At 40.1% G+C, this 16,936-nt stretch overlaps 1 protein-coding gene across 7 annotated transcripts; it reads left to right on the top strand.

Annotated features, from left to right (window-relative positions):
* Positions 1 to 12,236: 12,236 nt before the first annotated feature.
* Positions 12,237 to 16,578, top strand: Hjv (hemojuvelin BMP co-receptor). 7 transcript variants are annotated; one of them, XM_026380959.2, is made up of 5 exons: positions 12,237 to 12,409; positions 13,764 to 13,969; positions 14,339 to 14,889; positions 15,353 to 15,972; positions 16,454 to 16,578. In XM_026380959.2, exons 2-5 carry the CDS (start codon positions 13,873 to 13,875, stop codon positions 16,455 to 16,457), a joined length of 1,272 nt encoding a protein of 423 aa, XP_026236744.2. In that variant the 5' UTR covers positions 12,237 to 12,409; positions 13,764 to 13,872; the 3' UTR covers positions 16,458 to 16,578. The 7 variants fall into 7 exon arrangements, with proteins under 7 accessions (XP_026236744.2, XP_026236749.2, XP_026236745.2 ...); XM_026380964.2 differs by adding an exon at positions 13,343 to 13,399 and having other exon boundaries at positions 12,238 to 12,409; positions 13,764 to 13,814; positions 15,353 to 16,578; XM_026380960.2 differs by having other exon boundaries at positions 12,238 to 12,409; positions 13,709 to 13,969; positions 15,353 to 16,578.
* Positions 16,579 to 16,936: the final 358 nt, after the last annotated feature.

The following is a 16,936-nucleotide window of genomic DNA, read 5'->3' on the forward strand; positions in this document are numbered from 1 at the left end:
TCCTCAGTACCACATTAAAAATAAATGAATAAAATAAAAATATTGTATCCATCTACAACTAAAAACAAAAAAAAAATTAAAATTAAAAAGCTTAAAGAGAGACTCTCACTAAAGCACCAGACAGCATAAAGTTTCTTCTTCTTTTTGGCACCATACCAAAAACTGGATGGGAGAAATGAATGATTAATTTATTTCACTCTGCATCCTGTTTCTTTTTGTCCTGGTTTCAAACAAGTTGTAGTTGGATCACTGCTAGAATAGATATTACATAGCTCAAAGGCTAGTGAAAAAAATATGAACAAAAGAGAATAGCTCTGGAAAGATTGAGTAGATGTTTTTTTCCCTACTCCTCCTACTAATGCAAGTAAAAAACCTGAACATAACATATAAAAACATAAACTGCACATGAGGTGCCAGGCCTGTAATTCCATCTACTCTGGAGTGTGAGGCAGGAGGATCCTCAATTTGAGTCCAGCCTGGGCAATTTAGCAAAATCCTGACTCAAAATAAAACTTAAAAGTCTGGGGATATAATTAAGTAGTAATACTCCCCTGAGTTCAATCCCCAAGACCACAAAATACAAAAAACAAAACAACCCCCGCCCCCCCCCCAAAAAAAATCACCTCAGGTGGAAAGAGACTGCAGACGAGCTAGGGGCCTCAGAATCCAAGGAAAGACATAATGCGTTTTTCCCTGGCTTTATTTTTTCCTCGTGTTCCAGATTTGGAACTGAAGAAGACAGCAACCTGTAAGTACCAAAAGGAACAGCCAAAAGGAAAAAAAAAAAAAAAAAAAAAAAAAAACTAACAAAAGCTCTCTAGCCAAATGAGGCAACATAGCAAAAGAAAACATTTGAACAATAACTGCTAGATTTCTACCTACCTACCTGGCACAAGCACACCATCCTTCTTCTGTCTGAGCAATATCAGAGAAACTAACCAAAACAAAAGTTTAAATGAGGTCCAGCGTTTTAATAATACCCAAAACGCCCAGGTTTCATTCAAAAAGCATTCATCACAATAACAATGAAGAAAATCTCAAACTGATGACAGAATTATCTGAATTTTTTTTTTCTTTTTTGACACAGGGTCTAGTTCAAGGCCCAGGCTGGCCTCAAACTCCTAGGCTCATGATCCTCCTACCTCAGCCTCCCAAGGAGCTGGGACTGCAGGTGTATACCACCACAATGGACTGACATACATTTTAAAGCAGTCATTATAAAAATGCTTCAGCAGGGGTTGGGACGTAACCTAGTGGTAGAGTGCTTACCTAGGATGACTGAGGCTCAGTGTTTGATCCCTAGCACAGGAAAACAAAAGTGAAAAACAAAGCTTCAACAAACAATTATGAGCATGCTTGAATGTTTGAAACAAATGAAAAAAAAATAGAAGTTTCTAGCAAAGATATAAAAATATCAGTACAGAAAAAAAAAAAAAAAAGCGGCCTGGGTTCAATCCTCAGCACCACATATAAACAAAGATGTTGTGTCCACCGAAAACTCTCTCTCTCAAGAAACAAAAGATATAAAAAAGAATCAAGTGGAAATTTTAGAACTGAAAAGTACAGTGACTTAAAATACACCCTCAATGGCTTTCCAACTTGGACCCTGCAGAATGGCTCCACAAAAGAAGGGTGACTTTAAAAAGGGCAGGGGCAGATGTGGTGGCCCACACCTGTAAACCCAGCAACTACGGTGCCTGAGGCAGAAGGATCATAAATTCAAAGCCAGAGTCAACAATTTAGCAAGATCCTGTCTTAAAATTAACAATAAAAAAGCTAGGTTTTTGGCTCAGTGATTAAGTATCTCTGGGTTCAATCCCTGGTACCAAAAAAAAAAAAAAAAAAAAGAGGCGGGGGATCCAGAAATTTCTCAAGAAAGAGATGGGGACTCAAAATGTGCACTGATACCAGGTTCAACAAAGCTGTCTGGGCCAAAGTAATAAGGAATGTCCCACAGTTTCTTTGTACAGTTGTCCAGAGAATGTAATGAGGATGAAGAGTCACCAAACTCTATACTTTAGTTGCCTATGTACCGATTACCACTTTGAAAAGAGAACTAACCACTAATTGTTAAAGTCATAACTCCTCCCCCCCCCAAAAAAAAAATCCTCATTCAAGAGCTTAAAGCAGAATGGAGGGGATAGGGGAAGAATCAGTGAACTGGAAAACATAACAATAGATGTCATCCAATCTAAAAACAGAGCAAAAGGACTTTGGGACTTGTGAGGTTACAACAAAAGATTTAACATCTGTGTCATCAAATTTCCAGATGGAGAAACTAAAGAGAACAAAGCTGATAAAAATACTGAAAGAAATAATGTCTACACACTCCCCAAATTTGGCAGAGCACAGAACCTACAGGTTCGAGAAACTGAGTGAAACCCAAACAGAATAACCCCAAACAAATGGATGCACCTCAGAGAAACTGTCAAAAGCTAAAAGTAATAAAACAAATGTCAAAAGCACTGAGAGGAAAAATGATTTGAATGACAGCAGATTTCTTATTAAAAGCCATAGAGGCCAGAAGACACAAAATTTTTCAAGTACTGCAAGAAAAGACTGTCAACCTAGATTCCTAGATATAGTGAAAATATTTTTTTAAGAATGAAGAGAAAATAATTCACCAACAAAAAGACAAATAGCCTGATTTTTAAAAAAATATGTTTTGTTGTAGATGGACATAATACCTTATAATTTATTTTTATGTGTACTGGGGATCGAACCCAGTGCCAGGCAAGCACTCTACCCCGAGCCACAGCCACAGCCCCAGCCTGACTTTTAATACGAGCAAAGGGCTTTAGTAGACATTTTCCCAATGTCTATTTAGTATATTCAAATGGAATTTAATACTCCCATATCTTAGGCATGTAATAAATTTTGTGTGTTCTTTTTTCCCTGTTTCAAAGAAAAAAAAAGACATTCAGATGGTCAACAAGCAGATGAGAAGAAGTTCAGGAATTAGAGAAATTAAAATAAGATCAGAATAAGGTACCACTTTATACCTTCCAAGATGGCTATAAATTAAAAAATAGAAAGTAGTGCTAATGAGGATAAGGAGAAATTAGAACCTTGTGTACTACTTGTGGGAATATAAAAGGTGCAGCTGCCTGAAAGACTGTTTGGCAGTTCCTAAAAAAACTAAATATAGAATATGACTCAGTAATTCCACTCCGGGTATATACCCCAAAGAACTGAAAACAGGTACTCAAACAAACACTTGTATGTGCATGTTTCCAACAGTGCTACTACTAATAGTTGAAAGGTGGAAACAGTCCAGATGTTCTTAAAGAGATGAGTGAGCCAGGCACAGTGGTGAAGGCGGTGAAGGCGTGTAATCCTGGTGACTCCAGAGGCCGAGGAAGGAGGATTCCAAGTTAAAGGCCTAGTCGGGCAATTTAGGGAGACCCTCAGCAATTTAGAGAGATGCTGTCTCAAAATAAAAAAAAAAGCTGTGGGGATGTAGCTCAGTGGTAAAGTGCCCCTAGGCTCAATCCCAAATACAAAAAATAAATAAAAGAGAGAGAAAGAGTGATGAATGGATAAACAAACTGTTACATAAATACAATGGCATATTATACAGCCATAAGAAGGAATGAAGTAGTGATCCAACTACAACTTGGATAAATCTCAGAAACATCATGCTGAATGAGAGAAGCCAGACACAAATATCACTTCTTATATAATTCCATTTATATGAAATGTCCAGAATAGGTAAATCTATATATAGAGAAAGCAGATTGGTGGTTGCCAGAGGTTGTAGAGTGACAAAGTAATGAATACAGTGTTTTGTTTTGGGGTGATGAAAATATTATGGTGATAGTTACACAACATTTTCATTATACTAAATGTCATTGAATTATACATTTTAAAACAGTTAAAAATGTGAACTTCATGTTTTTAAAACACAATAAAAAACAATGAAGGGAGTTAGGGGTATAGTTTATTGGTAGAATATTTGCCTAGCATGCATGGAAGCCCTGGGTTTGAACCCTGGCATCAAAAAAAAAAAAAAAAAAAGTGTATTTTTTCCAGGAAGCACTATTATTATTACTTTTGTCTCACATTCAATTGTTGAGTTATTTTGTCTCCATGGAAAGATTGAGACATCCTGAAAGGCCTTAATTCTGTTACTCTTGCTACATATTTTTAGCAAATTTTCAGTGATTGGCCAACATTTGCAGGATTGAATTGGGCCAACTAATAGAATGTTCCTAGAATGGCACCAAGATCCAAGTTAATTTTGGTTAACTAATATAGTCCAAGTCTGCTGGGAGCAGTGTGGTACCTACCTGTAATTCTAACAACTGGAGAGCCTGAGGCAGGAAGATCACAAGTTCTGGTTCAGCTTCAGCCATTTAGCAAGTCCCTGTCTCAAAATAAAAACAAAAGGGTTCAATCCCTGGGTTCAATCTCCAGTAATTCTCACACACACACACACACACACACACACACACACACACACACACATACACACACATCTAAGGTGGAACACAAGATAAAAACCAACATTTGATGAGAATGACAGACACTATTCCTAATAGTGGCTAACATACAGTCCTAGATAACACAAATTTTTCTTATTAGCAATAAATGGGGGCAAAAAACCAAAAAGCATTAGAGGTCAATTCTAATGGCCTTAGTTATTCATGCAGTTTCTCTTGCCAGTCTGATGTGGTTGTTTTATCCACAGCTTATAATAAGTCTATCAAGAACTCTCCAAGAGAACAGGACTGTATATACCCAGGAGTCCTGAAATCCCAAAGTCCTTCTGAGGAATGGCTGGGTGGATATATTCTATACCATATAACTAAAAACTCAGCAAGTAAACCAATAGGTGGTAATCGACAGGCTGGAGTTCACCTCATTGTATCTCATAGACTCTGAAAATTGGAATAATCTATATCCAAGGAACCTAAAATGCCTGACATATTCAGCGGATATCCTGCTGTGTGATTTAACAGCCTAGATGTCTTCTATGCCCACCCAACTTCCAAGATAATATGAATTCTTCTGAGATGAGGGCACAGGAGAAGTACTTGCATTATAAAGACTCTAGTACCTTGGGCTGTGGCTGGGGCTGGGGCTCAGTGGTTGAGCCACATGTGTGAGGCACTGGATTCTATCCTCAACACCACATAAAAATACTGTATCCATCTACAACTAAAACCATGAAAACCATGAAAAATAAAAAGCTTAAGGAGAGGCTCTCATTAAAGCATAAGACAGCATAAAGTTTCTTCTTCTTTGTGTCCAACTACAACCAAGAAATAAATATTTAGAAAAAAAAAAAGACTCTGGCACCAAAAATGTACCTTCAATTAATCTTCTGGGTTTGGTAGCCCATGCCTGTAATCCCAGCTACTCAGGAGGCTAAGGCTAGAGGATCATAAGTTTAAGGCCAGCCTGTGCAGTTTAGTGACATCCAGTCTTAACAAGGGCTAAGGATGTAGCTCAGTGCTTGCTTAGCATGTGAAAGTCCCTGGTTTCAATCTCTAGTACCATGAAACAAAACAAACAAGAATTATATATTGGGGCTGGGGTTGTAGCTCAGTGTAGAAGGCTTGCCTAGCACATGCGAGGCCTTGGGTTTGATCCTCAGCACCCAAAATAAAATAATTAATTAAATAAAGGTATTGTGTCCAACTACACCTAAAAAATAAATATTAAAAAAAGAATTATAGGGCTGGGATTGTGGCTCAGCAGTAAAGAGCTTGCCTCGCACAGGCGAGACTGGGGTTCGATCCTCAGCACCACATAAAAATAAAAGTATTGTGTTGTGACAATCTACACCTAAAATATAAATATTTTTTTAAAAAGAATTATATATTAAATCCATTGAGCTTTCAATCCATTTTAGTGATAAAGCCCCTTTTCCTAATATGAATTCATACCACAACACCCAAAATGTCAAACAGCTCAAAGCAGCGCTGTTATGGTTGGACTAGGGTGCAAGAAAGTCCTAGAGCTCTTAATAAAACCAGATTCTACAGGTAAAGAGGCTGAAGTTTACTTTTGTGTGGTCCTGTTCTGGAGCGGCTCCAGAGAGAAGCCAAGTATATAAATTAAGAGGAATAACCACCTCTGTTATGTGAGAGTATTTGGAAGGTCATACCCTTAAAGTTCAAAGAATAAACTGCCTCTAAAGTCTTCCATACAGTGAAAAAACTTCTACTAAGCCAGTTTAGGGCACAGTGTGAGAAATCTAGGATTAACAATAGCTAGTAGTATTCCTCTATTGAGTGGTATTAACTTCTTCAAGCAGGTAGGTAGGTTGAAATATATAGAATCAATGAGGCACAATGGTGCACGCCTGTAATCCCAGGAGGAGGCTCAGGAGGCTGAGGCAGGAGGATCACCAGTTTGAAGCTAGCTTCAGCAATTTAGCGAAGCCCTAAGCAACTTAGTGAGACCCTGTCTCAAAAATAAATAAAGAAAGTAAGTCGAGGGATGTGGCTCAGTGATAATGCACCTCTGAGTTCAATCCCCAGTGCCAAAAGAAAAAAAAAAAGAGCTATATTGAATCACTTTTAAAATTTACAGTGTCTGCACATGCAGCTGGCACTGGGTGGGGGAGAGGGGACAAGAATGCTAAATGTTCTGCATGGTAAACAAAGAATTGTCCCTCCCATAATGTCAATGGGGCCCAACTGAGGAACCCTGAAGACAAGAAAGCCTAAAGATTTGGGTTATTCTATATTCAAGGACTCCATGACACATCTCAATATATTCTGCCACAACTGAATTCTAAGTAACCCTACTGTTTCTCTCTCTCTCATTATTTTCACTGCCAAGTACCTTTACCAGGTACTCACATTCCACCTTCACAATCAAGATCTCATCAGTAAGGAATAATACTCTTTTTCAGATGTTGTTAAGGTCTGTAGCTCCCAGGAGCCACTGGTGAGCTGGCTCTACCAAACATAATCAAAAAGCCTCAATAAAATAATAACAATCTCTTTAGTTAGATGAGTTGGCATGTGCCTGTAGAGACAAAGGAATCCCTTGAGCACAAGAGTTTGGAGCCAGATTGGGCAACATAATGAGACTCAGCTCAAATATATATATATATTCTGACACAGCAGAACACACACACACACACACATACACATATTCACAAACATACACATGTATGTCAGTCCCTTTATTCTTTGTAACAGGTTCTTGCTAAATTGCTAAGGCTGACCTCAAACTTACAATCCTCTTGCCTCAGTTTCCCAAGTAGTGGGGATTACAGGTGAGAGCCACCATGCGCAGCTCCCAACAGTTCTTTTAGTAAGGATCTATTGGTGGAAAATGCCTTCAAGTTTTGGTTTGTTTGAACATGTTTTACTTATATTTAAATCTGGAACAATAGTTTATCTGAGAATAGAAGTCTAAGTTTGGTAATTATTACTAGTATAATTTATTCCATATTTCAAAAAAAAACCAGTCTTACCTATTCCAAACTTAGCCTTCTTATATTGAACAATTGTCTTAAAATATATGCCAGGTAGTTGATTTTCAAGTTACCAGTTTAGTTTTCATAGTCAAGCATTTTTTTTTAAGTGAGGAACAGAAATCATGAAGCAAAGCTTATTCTTTCACAGATGTCTGTAATCCTCTTCATTCTCTTCTAGAAAAATACAATAGAAATATCAAAGTTGCTGCATTTATTGACAGTTCTTTGATTTTTATCCTTATGTACAAGGTTTGATTGCCTGAAAAGTGTGAGTTCTAGCTAGATAGACATTTATACAAAATACAAAAAAAAAAGGTCTAGACATTTATACAAAATTGATCCTATTGTGATTCTGCTCAGATCAGAACAAATAGGAACAATCTTTCAGAAGACCATTGTTTTAGGGGTTACAAAGGATTGTGTGTGTATTTCTTTTCTTTAAAACTTGGTTCTTTCTTTTTTAAAAATATTTCTTAGTCTTCAATGGACCTCTATTTCATTTATATGCAGTGCTGAGAATCAAACCCTGTGCCTCACACATGCTAGGCAAAGGTTCTACCACTGAGCCACAATCCCAGCCCCTAAAACTGTTTTTTGTTTTTTGTTTTTTTTTTTTAAGAAACTTGCAGCTGACCCTTTAGGTTGGGGGATCAGGTGCCAGTCAGCTGCAAGTTTTTTTTTTTTTTTTTTTTTTTTTTAGAGAGAGAGAGAGAGAGAGAATTTCAATATTTATTTTTCAGTTTTCGGCAGACACAACATCTTTGTCTGTGGTGCTGCCGAACACATGCCAGGCAAGTGTGCTACTGCTTGAGCCACATCCCCAGCCCTAAAACTGGGTTCTTAATGATCAAGTCAAGACCCACTCTGCAATCACAAAAATGACCAAATAACCTCTCTTCTGAAAGTATGCATGTGTGCATTTTTTGTGTTTATATATACATAGATATGAATATTTTAACTCTTTACATATATTTATATGTGAATATATATTAGCTCTTTCCACCATCTTTCCATGCTGCCATAACAGAGCTCATGAATGCCTTGGCTGATGCTCTCAAGAAACCAATAATTCCAAAAAGGGAGGCAAACACCAGGTTCTTCTTAGGCTATGCTCCAAAGTCATTGTCCATGATTACATTGGTGTATTTGAAATCATTGATGATTACAGAGTGAGGAAAATTACTGTGAATCTCATAGGCAGGTTTAAGAAAGTGTGGAATGATCAGCCCTAGATTTGATATATAACTCAAAGATCTAGAAAAATATCAGAATAATCTACTTCCATCCTGTCAGTTTGTTTTCATTTTGCTGACAGTTTCAACAATTATCAATTTCATGTTTCTAGGTTTCAATCTTATTTATTATTACCCCACCCACTTCTTCCTTACTCCAGATTATTTGGAAGCAAATTTTTCATCTGCAATATTTCAATATATTATCTCTTTAAAAAAAAAAAAAAAAGCACCATTTTTCAAACCAACAACTTTTTTGGGGGGTGCCAGGAATTGAACCCAGGGCCTTAATGCATGTAAAGCAAGCACTCTACCAACTAAGCTATATCACTGGCCTCAAACCAACAATTCCTTATAAATCATCAAGTATGAGGTAAATATTCATCAGCATTCAAATTTCCTGTTGTTTCATAATTTTATTTTGCTTTCTTGAATTAGGATCAAATAAAGTCCATTATTCTGCAGTTGTTTGATGTCTCAAGTTTGGTTTTTTGTTTTGTTTTAAGAATCCAGGTCATTTGTGCTGTATACTATTCTCCCAATATGAATTTGAACCTCTGAGATGCCATTTGATGTCTCCAGCATTTCCTGTGAATTACTAGTCAGCTCTAGACTAGGGGTTAATCAAATTCAGACTGAAGTCTTTTTTAATTTGTTTTGTTTTTGCAAGGCTACTACTTCACTCAAGGTGGAGTTGTGAACTGCACCTATAATCAGGAGGACATAATGTTTACCTCTCTTTTTGTGATGAATTAATAGCCATTGTTGTTCATGACCTAGATATACTAACTCATTTAAAGTTATAAATGCTGGTATTCTAATTATGTTATTCCTTCTGGAATACTTCTATAAAGAGAAATTTTCCTGTCATCTTCAGATATGGTTCCCATAAGAAAAACAGGATAAATACTTGATTATTTCCAAATACTAGCAGTTTTCAAAATAATGAGATGATCTGCTAATATTTTCCAAAAATGATCAATGAGTTTATATTTGTAAGTATCATTGTGAACTCATGGACTTAAATGTATTTGAAGTGTCTCAATCCATTTTGATAATCAAATTGTCTCATCTTTGGTTGGTAGTAACTATTGTATTCTAGTTGCCTCCTGAATTATTTTTAAAAACTTAAAAAAATAGTTTTAAAAAACTATTAAAATTATATTGTATTTTTCCTAGTTTATCTTGGACAATTCCAAATCTGGAATCAGCTGTTTCTCCAAGGAGTCCTAGAGTCCCTTTTAGTAGGAAATACTTGGAGATAGTGTTTAAATATCACCATCTGGACACTGGAGGCATTCATTGCTATTATTGGGTCATTGTTTCTTGTTCTTTTCAAGATAAGGCAAAGAGGGGCTGGGGATGTGGCTCAAGCAGTAGCGTGCTCGCCCGGCATGTGTGCGGCCCGGGTTCGATCCTCAGCACCACATGCAAACAAAGATGTTGTGTCCGCTGATAACCAAAAAATAAATATTAAAAAAAAAAATTCTCTCTCTCTCCCTATCCCTCTCTCACTCTCTCTTAAAAAAAAAAAAAAAAAAAAAAAAAAAAAAAAAAAAAAAAAGATAAGGCAAAGAAAACATTTTGGATAAAATATAGCATGAACTCAATTAGCCTTGCAATTTAAATTTTAAATTATAGAGTTTTCATTTAACTTCATCAACATAAATCAGTACCTCTTTATCTTTAATCCTGATTCTCAAAAATACCAACATTAGTACCCATTTGTTTTATCTCACAATAGTTTCAGAACAATACCAATACTACCACTAATGATTATTTAAAAATATTTCTGCACTTATTTTTTTGTAATTAGAATATATCTCACTTTAGGGCTGGGGATGTGGCTCAAGTGGTAGTGCACTCGCCTGGCATGCATGCAGCCCGGGTTCGATCCTCAGCACCACATACAAACAAAGATGTTGTGTCCGCTGAAAACTAAAAAATAAATATTAAAAAAATTCTCTCTCTCTCTAAAAAAAAGATATTTAAAAAAATATATCTCACTTTATATGTAACAAACTACTGTTTTAAAGTCACTCAAGTCAGGTATGGTGGTACAAGCATGTAATCCCATCCTTGAGGCAGGATGATCTCAAGTTCACAGTCAGCCTTAAACATTTAGTAAGGTCCTAAGCAACTTAGTGAGACCCTGTCTCAAAATAAAAAGGGCTGGGGCTGGGGATGTAGCTCAGTGGTAAAGCCCCCTGGGTTCAATCCCCAGTATAAAAAAAAAAGTCACCTGATTAATTGGGTTGGAGGAATTTTACATTTTTAAATAAATTTCTCTTTGATATGGCCTCATGTGGTTGAGAGAAAAACTAAGTTTGCCATAAAAATGTGAATGTATGTGGGTATATCTGAGAAGAGTATTTGTATGGGCCTCAAGATTTTGAATGAGGGCTGGGGATGTGGCTCAAGCCGTAGCGCACTCGCTTGGCATATGTGCGGCCCTCAGCACCACATACAAAGATGTTGTGTCTGCCGAAAACTAAAAAAAATAAATATTAAAAATGCTCTCTCTCTCTCCCCCTCTCTCTCTCTCACTCTCTCTTTAAAAAAAAAAAAAGATTTTGAATTAAATGTAGAGTGGACTGGTACAGATGTACAGATGCATTAGTGACACTATTTGCAGTCAATCCTTGTGTTAATTTTACTTGGCCAGTACTATAAGTTGATGATCCAGCTATGCCTATGGCTGCAAAAACATAACATGGCTAAATTCCTTGGTGGCAATATCTTAAAATGTCTCAAGATTATGTTTTTCTACAAAACATGTTTCTAAATCTTTTTCTCTCAGTTATCTCTCCAACTCCCCTCCCCTGTGGATCAGTAGCCTTCAGAAGTTTTTTCTCTATTCCTTCTTCACCCCCATGGCTTTGTTAGCCTTCTTTCCCAATAACTCAGCAGCTTACTTTTTGGACTGACTAGGGAGGGAGAAGGAATTGCTATCCAAACTAAGGTAATGAAAATGGAAGAAGTAGGGCGATAGACAGCTGCAAGAATCTGAACTGAATAGACTGAACAAACCCTCATCCTAAACAACTCAGAGATCAGATTTCTTCTCTGGACAGCTGGCTTTTTTAGTTTCTGAAATACTCTGCAAGGATGGGGGAGGAGCTGTGAACTACTTATGCTGGTGATCTTTAAAGTCAGCTACCCCTTAGCTACTATATATAGAAACTAAATGTAATATTCAATGTAGCAGGGATGAGGGTGGGAAATGAGAGGTATCCACTTGCCCACTATAAAGGCCAGGAGTTCATTATCAAGAATGCTGGAGGGCTGCCTGGAGTAGGCAGTGATTATAGAGTCACATATGCTGGAATTGGATATCTGACTTATCTGTCTTATTTCTCTATTCTCTACCCCTACCTGGCACCCAGTATCCATATTCTGTCTAATATTCCTACCCTCCTCACTGCCCCCACTCCCACACCCTACTGCCACCCACGTTCCTGGAATTTTGGACTTAGCTATTTTTAAAACTGTCAACTCAGTAGCCACCTCCCTCCCCCGCTCAGCTGTCCAATATTCTGGCCAGCCATATACTCCCCCTTCCCCCAACACCAAACCTTCTCTGACTGACTCCCTGACCTCAGTGAGATTGTAGCCTGTCTGGGGAACATGGGGAGCATGGAGAAAGAGACAGGGGACCCCCTGGCTGCAGCAGACTGACAGAATAGGCAACCATGGCAGGAGAGTTGGATAGCAGAGTAATGTTTGACCTCTGGAAACAGTAAGTCAAAATGAAATTGCAACTGCTTTAATACGCTTCTGGATTGACTTTTATAGAATTACAGATAGCTTCTTGTGTGTCTGCAGTCCCAAAGCTAGGATCTCTCCCTACCAAGGGTGCCACAACCTCCCTTTCTCTGGTCTCATTTCTTTTTGGTCTCTGATCTCCCGCCATTTGAAGTTTAATACTCTTGTCTCTCCTCTGGAAGTCTTAGCTCCCTCTTTACCTGTGATACCTTAAGGATTTCTGGTTTTTTGTTTATTTTGATTTGGTTTGGTTTAGATTGTGGTAGTGCTAGCAGATCAAACCCAGAGTCTTGTGCAAGCTAAGCATGCACTTTACCACTGAGTTGTACCCCAAAACTCACTTCAAGACTTTGACGTTTTAGGAGTTCCCTACACCCTCTATTCTGTACTTTTCTCACCAAGACCAAATGGGTAATCAGATGATTAGTCACTGACATTCTTCTACCCTACCTACTCAGCAGCCCTTTTTGTTGGGCTTCCCAGGGTGGAGCTTCTTGTTGTAAATTATTTCTCCTCACAACTCTAATCCCTCTATCTTATTCTACCTCTTTTGGACTCTTCCCGCAATCATTTTTACCACAAAAGAGGGCAGTTGGGCAGGAGGGAGGGAAGGAGTTAGGTTCTTCCAAATCCCTGTCTTCCTCAAAAGATGAGGAACCTCTGACTTTGTGAAGGGGAGAATAATGGAAAGAGTGGTTCTTCAGTTAGTTTTGGAACAATACAAGTACTGACTTAGAAAAAAATATATTTGCATGCTTGGTTTGCATTCCATTGTTCTCCAAAGAGATTATAATTGTAACACTCTAGAGCAGATGAAGGAGACCAGTTCCCTTTACATTTGAATATTGATGTTCTAGAAGGCATAGGTATTCCACCTTTCTCCTTTTTGTGTTCTTCTGACACAAAGGAGGAAAAGAGATGAATGACTCCTGGAGGGTGTCTTCTCTTGGGGGACAAACAAGAGGTATGTTTCTGAAGTATTTTCAGATCCTAATTCTATTGGAGAACCCACTAGGATGATTGATGTCTGACCTGTCCCATGATTCCTCAATTTTTACATATCTGCTATTTGGTAGTTCAGGATGGGGCAATACAGTGGACTCTGCCCACCAGTTCACTGCACCTCCCCTCCGCCCCCACTTAGGAGTATTGATTGCACAAGGGACCTGAAAATGGCCTTGGGAGCAAGGCACAGAATTTACCAGCCACACGTATGGTTTGGGGAACCTCATTTTCCCCAATTCCAGCCTGCTTACCCTTTTCTTCTCCCCAGATCCTCTTCACAGCATCCTGACCAATCTCCAACTCTTCTCTTCTCCCATGCCCAGCCAAATTTCTTTTTCCAGTCACTTCCAGGACCGCCTGTCAAAATTCACTAGGTAGGAGGGTCATCATCTGGGAAGAACCAGCGCCTGGGGGGGACCTGGCTGGATAGGTATGGGGGATCCAGGCCAGTCCCCTAGTCCCCGGCCCCCCCATGGCAGTCCCCCAACTCTAAGCACTCTCACTCTCCTGCTGCTCCTCTGTGGACATGGTAAGGAAGGGCCAGGGAAGGGTTTGGGGGAATCTAGAGGGTAGGCTGCTATGTAGGGGTGGGCATGTAAGCATGTGAGTGAGGAGAAATGGGTACTGAGTCCCAGACACTTGCCCCACTCTCAAATAGGCATGTTTTATTTCCCATTCAACTTGGAGAAGGTCCCTTGGCTGGTAGGGAGAAGAGACCTAACGGCTTACCCTGAAAGAGGACAGGCCTAGGGAGCTGAGGGTTGGGGGCTGGGGAAGGCTTTTAATTGGGTTATAGGACCGACTGGAATTCCTTGATTATATTTAGGGGAGTTAAGAACATAACTGATAGAGGTGCATCTGGGGACCTTCTCACAATCGTCTCCCTTCTTGCCCTCAGCTCATTCTCAGTGCAAGATCCTCCGCTGCAATGCTGAATATGTATCATCCACCCTAAGCCTTAGAGGTGGGGGTTCACCAGGAGCCCTTCGAGGAGGAGGCCGGGGTGGAGGAGTGGGCTCCAGCGGCTTCTGCCGAGCCCTCCGCTCCTACGCGCTCTGCACTCGCCGGACTGCCCGCACCTGCCGTGGGGACCTTGCCTTCCACTCAGCGGTACACGGAATAGAAGACCTAATGATCCAGCACAACTGCTCCCGCCAGGGCCCTACGGCCCCTCCTCCACCCCGGGGCCCCGCCCTTCCAGGCGCTGGCCCTGGCACCCCAGCCCCAGACCCCTGTGACTATGAAGGCCGGTTTTCGAGGCTGCACGGCCGCCCCCCGGGCTTCTTGCATTGCGCCTCCTTTGGAGACCCCCACGTGCGCAGCTTCCACCACCACTTTCACACGTGCCGTGTCCAAGGAGCTTGGCCCTTGCTGGATAATGACTTCCTTTTTGTTCAGGCCACCAGCTCCCCCGTGGCATCGGGGGCCAACGCTACCACCACACGGAAGGTCAGGGAGTCAACCCCCCTTCCCCGCCGCCCTGCTTCCATTTCTTGAGATCCTCTCACGGTCACCCCAGGGTACACTTCCTCCCCATCCCTACTATTTCACAGAATTGCTCCTATTTTCCTCGCCCACCACTCTCCCATCCTGAATCACTTCCTCCTACCAAAATTTGCTCCTGTAAATTAATTTCCCGTAAATTAAATGCAGGAAACACTGAAGAGAAAACTGGGGGTAGCAGAGCTGAGGAATTTCAGAAGGGATACTTTTCTTCTCTTTGGTAGTTGTTGAGGTTGTGACAGAAAGACTGAATAGGGATGAAGCAATGGTGGAACATAACAGAAGGGATTAGGATTGGGGCTACCTTGCATCTCTGCTCGGGTCAGATCCCTGACTGTCTGTAAGGTCTGATTGTGGGGAGGATGCATTGAGCCCCAAATGAACTCTTTTTTCCGTCTTGCCCTCACAGCTTACCATCATATTTAAGAACATGCAAGAATGCATTGATCAGAAGGTCTATCAGGCTGAGGTGGACAATCTTCCTGCAGCCTTTGAAGATGGTTCTATCAATGGAGGTGCCCGGCCTGGGGGCTCAAGTTTGTCCATTCAAACTGCCAACCCTGGGAGCCATGTGGAGATCCGAGCTGCCTATATTGGCACAACAATAATCATTCGGCAGACAGCTGGGCAGCTCTCCTTCTCCATCAAGGTAGCAGAAGATGTGGCCAGGGCCTTCTCAGCTGAACAGGACCTGCAGCTCTGTGTTGGAGGGTGCCCTCCAAGTCAGAGACTCTCTCGCTTAGAGCGCAACCGCCGGGGAGCAATAACTGTAGATACTGCCAGACAGCTGTGCAAGGAAGGGCTTCCAGTTGAAGATGCTTACTTCCAATCTTGTGTCTTTGATGTTTCCATCTCTGGTGACCCCAACTTTACTGTGACGGCTCAGGCAGCTCTGGAGGATGCTCGAGCCTTCCTGCCAGACTTAGAGAAGCTGCATCTTTTCCCCTCAGATGCAGGGGCTCCTCTCTCCCTAGCAACCTTCCTAACCTCATTTCTTTCAGGACTCTTTGTTCTGTGGTTTTGCATTCAGTAAGTAGGCCAGCAATCCCATGACTAGTTTAGAAATTATTTGGGACTAAATGTTGTCATGGAAGAACACAAAGAATTGCTAAAGGAAACAGTGGGGACTAGGAGATACATGGAACAGTGACATTTATCCAGTCAGAGGAAGCTCCAGTGAGGCTGACATGATCACAGAATAAGGATTTTTGGCAAGGTTGTTGCATTTCAGATCTCAGTAGGGGCTCCTCACCATTTTTCCCAGTCCCACTTAGAGTAAGCAGATTATTCCAATCCATCTACTCATGAGATCACTCCTATAAGCTTAGACATTATGGGGGTGCTAAATGCCAGTAAAGAATTTAAAGGTTGAGATTTCTAAGAGGCAAGAACTGAAAGAGAAAAACATGACCATTATCCAAAAGAAATTCAAGAGAAAATATCTGAGGAAACTATTCTATTTAATGAATATATATATGGATAAAGTGTGTTCTTTTTTCTTTGTTCATAGATGAAGTGGGCATTGTCTGGACCTTAGGTGAAGAAAGCTGACGTTTAGAGAATGGCACAGCTAGGACAGAAGCTATCTCACCCCACTTCCAATCAATCTACTATTAAAGCTATAAATTTCCCAGACTGCCCTCTGTTGCTTTGTTGAACCTCTCTACAGATTTCATGAAATGGAATAAAGAAAATGTATTCACTCCACTGAAAGAGGGCTCAGAAGTTATCAGCTGGTTTTTCTATCTTCCTTGAGTTTATAAGCTATTGGAGAAACAACTGATTCACACGAAGGAATCATGAATGTGTGATTCTTCATTAAATTCTGTGGTGCTGTGAATTCAGATGGGAAGATAGTTGATAAGAACTAAAGTAATAAGAAGTAGTAAAAGGTAATAGAGGAGATGGCTTATAAAGACAGCATTGAAGACTGCGTAGGATTTGAATTGTTGAGGGCTTTCCACTTGAAGTTATGCATAGGTTCATGGTTTGG

This window comes from Urocitellus parryii, chromosome 11, assembly GCF_045843805.1.
Source record: "Urocitellus parryii isolate mUroPar1 chromosome 11, mUroPar1.hap1, whole genome shotgun sequence".
Taxonomy (NCBI): Eukaryota; Metazoa; Chordata; class Mammalia; order Rodentia; family Sciuridae; genus Urocitellus; species Urocitellus parryii.